Source organism: Electrophorus electricus, chromosome 15 (genome assembly GCF_013358815.1).
Source record: "Electrophorus electricus isolate fEleEle1 chromosome 15, fEleEle1.pri, whole genome shotgun sequence".
Lineage (NCBI taxonomy): Eukaryota > Metazoa > Chordata > Actinopteri > Gymnotiformes > Gymnotidae > Electrophorus > Electrophorus electricus.
In genome coordinates, this window is record NC_049549.1 from 5,572,855 (window position 1) to 5,581,775 (window position 8,921).

General features: G+C 39.7%; 1 protein-coding gene across 1 annotated transcript; it reads right to left on the bottom strand.

Moving 5' to 3' along the window:
- Positions 1–6,365: 6,365 nt before the first annotated feature.
- On the bottom strand, positions 6,366–8,673 carry dusp12 (dual specificity phosphatase 12). The gene is made up of 6 exons (XM_027027700.2): positions 8,137–8,673; positions 7,936–8,049; positions 7,740–7,858; positions 7,454–7,541; positions 7,187–7,370; positions 6,366–6,562 (listed from the first exon to the last, which is right to left on the bottom strand). Exons 1-6 carry the CDS (start codon positions 8,394–8,396, stop codon positions 6,413–6,415), a joined length of 915 nt encoding a protein of 304 aa, XP_026883501.2. The 5' UTR covers positions 8,397–8,673; the 3' UTR covers positions 6,366–6,412.
- Between the last annotated feature and the right edge of the window lie 248 nt (positions 8,674–8,921).

An 8,921-nucleotide genomic window follows, 5' to 3' on the forward strand; every position in this document is an offset into this window, starting at 1 on the left:
CTCCCTATACCCCAGCACCTCCCAGTGTAACCATCTCCCTACACCCCAGCACCTCCCAGTGTAACCATCTCCCTACACCCCAGCACCTCCCAGTGTAACCATCTCCCTACACCCCAGCACCTCCCAGTGTAACCATCTCCCTACACCCCAGCACCTCCCAGTGTAACCATCTCCCTACACTCCAGCACCTCCCAGTGTAACCTTGTCTCCCTACACTCTGACATCTCCCAGGATCACCGTGTCTCCCTACACTCCCACACCTCCCAGTATCAACCTGTCTCCCTACCATTCCAACTCCAGCCCCTGGGAGCACAAAGTTCAGCCCTGGCCAAAGACACCTTATAGCAGGTGCACCAGCAGAGATGGAAATTGCTACAAGGGCTGATCAAACATGAGCTGCTCATTTTATCCTGTTAAAAACAGGCTGAATATTTTCAAGGACTTAAATAATTTTACAGTGCCATTACACTCACACACTTCTCTGATTACCCTCTCTGTGCCAAAAGCAAAAATGTTATTTACTACAAGCCCTATGTGCAATATAATGAGTATAGGTAATGTCAGAATCAAGGACAGAGAACTTCAATTCCATTTTTAGCAAAAAACTGTTTGCGAAGGCAATCTCATTGGATTCATTCAGTTCTTTCTTTCTATTACCACTGAAAGTAGGTTACAGGGTCTACATTTGTGGTGAAATTTACAGTGATATCTCTTTAACTACCACTTCTTCTTCTTCCCCTACTCACTGTCAGATCTCCAGTCTGCTATGCTTCGCTGTGTGCTGAAGCCGGGTTGCAGTCTGTCCAACATGTCAGGATGCTGAGCTGTTTAAATCCTGGCTACAAAGTTTTATTTGGTTTCCTGAGAAACCTTTTTTTTTTCGGATCTGGGAGCATGGCCATTGGTGAGCTCCTGAGGGAACGGAAAACCATCTGATCTCAAAAAAGAGGACGGATACGGCTTCGGTAACCTGACCAGTAGTCTCATTGCGGAGTTATGGCAGAGTCAGCAGTCTGTCACTTATAATAACGCTACTGTATACTTGCCTTGTGACCAAACAATAGTTTATAAATTCAAGGTTATATTCAGAAGTTTGGGGTTTTCGGGATTTTGATTGTTTTGTTACTGCTGAAATAAAGTGGTGTGGGATTGCTGCTGTTTACATAAAGAGGTTAATATAACAAGTTACAAAACCTGTCAGAGGCCCTGGGATTTTGACAAATACACCAGGAAAGCTGTTGGCTTTGGTCTCATAACCCCATATTTACCAGGAATACCACCATGAGAGGGCTGATCTGAGAAAAGATCCTGTTCCAAACCACAAAATTATATTCATTAAGATCTGAAGGACATTGTTCTTAGATAAGACGCCTGGAGAAGGCTGACTAGTGTGGGCCACTGACCTACAATAGAAGAATGTAACAGATGACAATTTCATCAAGTTTCTGGCAGCCCATTCAATCTAAACATTTGGGAGAGGTAACAGAAACACTCTAACCTAAGATAATTCTCACAATATTAGCACAATTCCAAGGTCACTAACCATAAATCAAGAAGCAGGCAAAAAGAACTGGAGCATGATTCCAACTTCATTACCACTGTTCTCACATTTGCATTTCAAAGCCCAGTAATCAGATATGAAAAGATTCTGGGATATCAAAGCCAACAGTGAGCTTTGAAGCCAGAGGAATTTGTATTAATTACCCAAAGACTTGGAAAGATGGTTTGAACAAAGTCTTCAAAGACTGTTCTACAAAGGGAAGAGATTACACTCAGTGTTTAAAATGGATCCCTGAGATTAGAATTCTGTTCTCTGCTGAATTTTCCTGTTAAAACATTACTGGACATCCTTCTCGCTTTTAAGCCACAAAAGGTGAAACATCCACCTTTTTTGATATTTCCTATCATGCTGCTGTTAGAAATTTACAAGAAGAGAAACCATTGAACAATGGAGCAGAAGCAGAAACAGTAACAACTGCTCTTGTGTATGCATTATGCTGGCCTGACACCAAACGACTGTTCAAGTGATTTCACTGTCGCAGACAAATTTCCAATGTCGGAATAAAGTCATGAGAGTTTTGCTAGAGTTGTGCCGCGCTCCAGTCATCTCAATCATTTAGTGTAAAGTGGACAAGAGATCCGCCTCAAGCCTGTCTTTTACTTGTCTTGACGCTTGATAAAATCAACCATGTTTAATATTATTTCCAAAGGAATCTCTTTACAATCTAGCAAATAGTTATCCCTATTATTTGCAATATTGTCAATGACTAGTGACACTTTGGCTTTAGATGTGAGAGGTTGTCACACTTTAGTCTTTTTAAAGCCTTTTCAAAGTCTTTTAGTGTGTGGTTATAACAGGATGCTTCGAGATGAAAAGGAGATGGTTTTACTGGAACACGTGACAATCTTTTTAAAAAAGTAATGTTTGGAAATGAAGGGAAAGGGGTTCAGATATTTTGAATTGAATTTCTTGCTTGGCTTAAGACAGTGTCATCTGTGATATAGGACTGGTGTGGTTTCAAGTTATAGATAAAAGCAGAACAAATTGCCTACAGATGACTCAAGTAAAATATCTTGGACATGCTTATAAAACATTTATTCAGATGTTAGTCGTGTTTAAATGGTTCAAATGCACTATGACAATACCAAAATTTATAGACAGGAGAGGTAAGGTATTTTGAAATTGTATGTTTGCAGTCAAGAGACATATACAGAATGCCTTATCATTTATACAGAAGTCCACTTTATAATCACGAGTGTTTTCGATGTGAAACCGCTTGCTGAAGACAAAAGCTTACCCTTCTGCTGTCTGCCTCACATCACAGGAGAGCTGTGGGGAAAACATCTACTATAAACATTTATGCAAAGTTATATTTCTGCAATTCTCAGTGCACCCACAACTCCCATCAAACTCCCATATACCCCACTGGAGACAAGCCACTAGGCCTTTTCCAGTACAAATCAAAGCAAATCATTTTCAGATTTCAATGCTGGGATAGGGGGGTTGTGTGAAATTTCCCTTATATTGTTAACATCTATGTAAATCTTCTGACAACAGATGAACAAGTGGAAACCATATTATGTGGAAAAGGCTTCTTAACAGAGCATATGATTTGGGCCTAAAACTATACATTGCAGAAAAGAAATACAAGATTTGTGTTTCTTGTCATTCTTATTACACTTGCATAGTTTTAGGAGCTTCAACATCAAGTTAACAGTTGATTTTGTTTATCTTGTGTTTTCCACCAGTGTCCCATCCTCATGTGCATAGTCACCAGGAGTTTCAAGTGTTCATCATCAGTACAGCCTCATTCCAATAAAGGCTATTGCACTACTGTTCCTTCTCTCTGAAATTGTGAATGCCTCAAAAATTGGACATATTCGCATGCACACACACACACACACACACACACACACACACACACACACACACACACAAAGACAAGTGATCTGACAAAGTAATGTATGGCAGGATTGGCAGGATTTTATTTTTGCAATGTCACTTTCTGATTATAAAGCTTTCTGTCATTAGTTGGAGAGGTCATCTGTAACTCCATAAATAGTGGATGCACCCATGCATGCATGCACACACACACACATAGAATGAAGCATTCTGACCAGATGGCTCTCGGTACAGGGAGACCAGTAGCACCAATTCCAGTTCATCCTCTGCTCCCGTAGCCCTGAGAATCAACTGACTGCAATATACATACATGTCCACATGCATTTTCATCTGAAGAGAATCACCCTTGGACACTTTTACTGAGTGAGAGGCCTCTTTAAAAAAAAGAGAAAAAAAAGAAAAACTTACCCTCCTTCCTCATCAGCTTCTCCTAATTCAGAAAGAGAAAGAGAGGAACAGTCTACAACACAATTGTAAAAACTATAACATTTTAAGTTAATAGCTAATATATCAATGTAAGAGATATATATGACTTTGAATAAGATATGCAGGCATAAATGTCTGGCTGTAATTTAGGGTCAAATATTTCAGATTAAAGTTTAGTCTGGGGGCCAGTGTTGCAGACCAAATCTATTCTTTAACTAAATTACAGATAAAGAGAGGAGTTTTTACTGATGAATCTTTTAAACTGGGGACTATGATTGATCTGCATTTAGGAATTTGGCTGTTTATGTCACAATGCTAAATGTAAAGCAGGACAACAAAGGAGCACAGCCTAGTGCTCCACTGCTGCCAGCATCACATCTGCATGTAATAATCTGATATCTGGCAAATGCATCCACAACACCGACTCTGCTTCTGTCCAGAGAAGGTCAGGGCTGTCACAAAGAAGATGAACGGGACCTTCATATCACCTCCAGTAAAAGCCATCTATTTAAGAAAAACAAACCCGTGTCGCTCACAGGGACTCATTGCAATCCTACCAGTTTTCACAATTGCTCGATATATGAATAGCAGTCATCAGACAGTTAATCATTTTACTTTTGAGGACTGAAAACTGGCTGATTGCAATGCATTATGCTAAGTGGTTCAGACACTGATGATCCAGGAGTGAATTGAAATATCAATATGGAATATTTGTCAGTCTTGGTAAATAAGTTAAAAGAGGTGTAAGTCTCAGACAAAATCATTACACTGCACCACCACATTATTACCTATCTTTAGCCTGCATGTAGAGAGCATTGTCTCCCTCCATTCTAGTCAATCAGCATTAAGAAATACTCATCCACTCTCTGTCTTAATCAGTCATTCACTTCAGCAGTTGGTTTGGCACATGCACACTGCAAGCAGCACTGCTTTCTGCTACTTCCATATGGGAGGGCTTCAGGTGATGAAGTGTCATCATAGTGGAGATATGATAAATTTGATAGTATCTGACAGCTCTGTGCCATAACTGAACACCTCTTCCTCATGGCTCAAACAGCATAATCTACTACAGGATGAGGGCACCTGCACGGGGATGACAGTTATGCATGTGATTATGTGCATGTGCGAGGTTTTTTAGAATTAACTATCCTTCTAATGTCACCATGGCATTTTTGCTGGATTAAAACTCATTCAGTTTCTACAACTGCAAATTTCTTCTCCTGGAGCAGACCTGGCCATGCGCTGAAGATCACAGTCTTGCTGCAGCTGTTCTTCAGTCTGAACTCGCAAAGGGCCAGATTCACCACAGTCCCAAACGCTTTCCATATGAACTATATCGCAGATTGTAATACAGCAGTGCTCCAGAGCTTTGTAAGCTTTGTCTGTCTGCTCCAGAGTGTATCTGTCAGGACAGTAGTATTTAGAAAAGCATTTGGTGATTAGTAATTTAACAAGCAATGATAGGACAAAACTTATGTTGTCTTTGCTGTTTGGTTCCATCTGCGTCACACTGACAACTTACAGAAATGCAGGAAATATACCAAAAAAATGCATAAAAATAAGGGGTAAATTACAACAAATGTGAGTACGAATTATAGGATAAACCTAAAGTCAACCATCAGTCTCCTGAAGAACAGTTCCATTTCCAAGCCCAGACAACACTACCCTGTAATTATATATGCTTCCACATGCTCCCAGATATCAGTGGGTCTACAGTGGCTTAGTGGCCATGTTTAAGGATAGCAATGGTCTTTTCCTGAAACTCCATTCACTACTCAAGAGATGAGCTGCTGATCCATGGTCAGGTCTATTTTCTTCCTGTGCCTCCATCACAGCATTAACAAGCCGAACTGATCCAGAAACAGCACTTGTGACTATGCATTCAGGTTATCAACCAGACTGGACAATCATAGTTCTGCCCCTTGCATTTTACTGAATGACATGGTGTATCACAATTTTTTTTTCTTTAGTGATTTATAAGCTCACAGAAGCAAGCCTAGAGACCGAGTTGATTTACCGCACCGCTCAAAATGGCTAGATTTATCAGTGTCCTAGCAGTTTTTATCGTGTTGTCAGAAATCATTCAAATCAAATAAAGCAGCAATCCTCCCTCCATTTGTGTCACTATGACAAATTTCACTTTTTTTTTTTAACTTACCTCATTTACTTGGTATTTACTTTAAATACTGAGGATTTTATTATCAGAAGACATGGTAACTATAGTTAGCGTATCGGTACTGTACATTTGACCTTAAGTGCATTAGAGAGAACAACAGGATTATGATGCCACCTACTGGATAAATGAAGAAAGTAAAGATACCGAAAATATTTAACATTACTTCCATTGAAAAGGTATTGCAATCCTTCACACTTCATATATAAAAATGTGCAAATGGTGTGCAACTATGGTGTTTTGAGATTTATTCCCCATTCTAAAGTCTCTGGGGAGGGCCTATTTTTAAGTTTTGGATTGTTGGAACCCTAGAGGGAACTGAATATTTTCACCCCTTCACAAAACAGGCAAAACTACCAGATATTCAAAGAATATACTGCTTTATTTGTGTTATTAAATAGTCCATTCTGTCATTTGAGTGCCACTATGCTGATGTGCTTGATTTCATCCACTCTGTTCTTGTGCATCTGGAAAGCAGGCGTCACCCATCGGCCACATGAACACTGCTCACCGTACCAGTTAAAGGAGCCCAGCTTGGAGTTGCACTTGGGGCAGAGGAGCTGCAAGAGAGAATATCAACTTTACATCTCTGCACACACTAAATATTCTCGAACACGCAACCATGACCACAAGGTGGCTGTGTCACAAATTTTAACATTCATTCTCAATTGTTCAGCAAAAAGATCTTATGCAAATGAATGGACAATATTGACTGCCATTCATCACTAGGCACATTACCATCTTTGGTCATGCTATTCCTTCAAGTGCATGGCTAAGCTTTATTTTATTAATTTGTTTATTTGTAGGGTTATTAGGATCAGAGGTTTGCAAAGCACTGCGTGTGTTGATCAGGATATTTTAGTATGCTCATTCAAGCAAGAGTACGAGCCAATTTCTCAGTCCCAGGTCAGGCATAAGCACAGATGGTAAATAATTTCCACTGGTGATTTACCATTGGCAGTGCACTTAGATCCAAAATTCAGCTTTCATGTCTATGCAGCCTGCTTTATGTGTATGTAAACCAAAATATGTATAAACACACTTAAGCCAGGAAGGCAGTGACATCCTTTACCCAAACTGTAAGCTTTAACTCATTATTTACAGCAATCGCATGCCTATTTGACAGTTTAACAGGCGACTTAGTATTGTAACGGTTTTGACTTTATATTGCTTATGAAAAATACCTGTCCATCCATGACACCAAGCAATCCCTTCTCCATCCACTGAACAGGCTCGATGAAATAAGACGTGCACTCTGTCTGATCACCAGTAGCAGGAAGTCTGCCACTGGGTCTCTTATGGGAGAAAGCTGATGGCCCACTGCCCATGCTGTGACTGAGGATGCTGGAGCGGCGGAAGAGTACGCGCCTAGAAAGGGTTGCCAGATGTAACAAGCAGGCAGAATTTTCACATGGGACTCTCAATGATAAAAAGTGCACCATAGGTCTCACCTGCATTTTCTGCATCTGTAGACCACCTCGGCATTCTGTGTTTGCGCTGGGTCAGCGGCAAAGACTTCTTTGGGGACATTCTGAAGTTCTGCATTAATAAAACACAAGATCCCTTGCTCTCTGGTTTAATAAAATAATGTGTAATACTGTTTACCTAGGGATCAAAAATAGAAGTTTCCCAATAGGAGCACACCGTACTGTACCCCAACAGTAGGCTCAACGTGGACACAGTTACACTGACTCATCACATTACATGAGCACATTTTAGTTTGAAGATAACACATACCTGGATATTTTTCAGTGACTTTTCTCAGTCTAAACTGCTTATATAGTGGACTATTTCTGTCCAACTCACAATTCATGGATTCGTACATTGCCAGCTGGTCAAGAAACTCCTCATTCATTCTAAAAAATATAAATATATATTAAAGCAACAGTTACATTTAGTTTGCAGCATGTATGAATAATTTTCCTGCACTTACTTGACATCTGGTTTTAACCGCTGGAGTTTGGTATACGCGTCATGAAGGGTGAGCTTCTGAACTTTCATTAGATAAGCAGTCACAACAGCAGCACTTCTGCTCTGACCTACATGGCTGAAGTTTAAAACAACAACACTGAAGATGAAACCAAAAACTAAAAAGTAAAGATAATTGGCTAAAAACATTCAAACCTATCTTTACCAATGGACGAGTACAGACGACGGTTTACATTCTGATGCGTTCAGGGCGTCTTCAATAAAGTGGATACAGTCATCTAGTTTGCTGAGAAGGTCTGTAGACGAATCGTCCAGAGCGCGAACAAATTTAATCTCAAACCCAGTTACAGCTGGTTCTTCGGAGTCAACAGTAAGTATATGAGTGATTCCGGCCTCGGTTAACGCTTGAGCATCCTTAAGATCAGAGACCTCTCCGATATAGAGTCCAGTGTCAATAGCAATCATATCGTTCCTAATTTGCAATCTGTCTGGTGATGACAATATAAATATTTTAACTAGCTAGCGTTTAGCTAGATAAATACGTAAATTTGCCGTTATCATTCAATTGCTATATTTCAAAAACTATATTTCCTTCGATATAACACACAATATTAATTAAATAGCTAAATAAATATATAACGGTTTAATGAATGTTTCCGTCTAGAGGCTTCGCATATTATTTTTGCTTTTCTGAAACACACCTAGCTAGCTAACACGTTTCAAACAAGTACAACAATCTGTTCTGGTGGTCCGACACAATAACAAAGTCGATGAGCCTACAGAATAGGCTCTTTAGTTCCGGACAAGAACTCGTTTCGTTGTCGCCAGAGGGCATCAAAGAGCAAGTCATTGATGGGTTTGTTGTTTAGTTTTATGTTTGGTTGGTTGGTTTTGGCCTAAAATGTAGCTGATGTTTAAAAAAATCTTTAAAATATAAAAACCTGGCCAGAATCACTAATTGCTAATGGGCTATAAATTTTATTGGTAGAT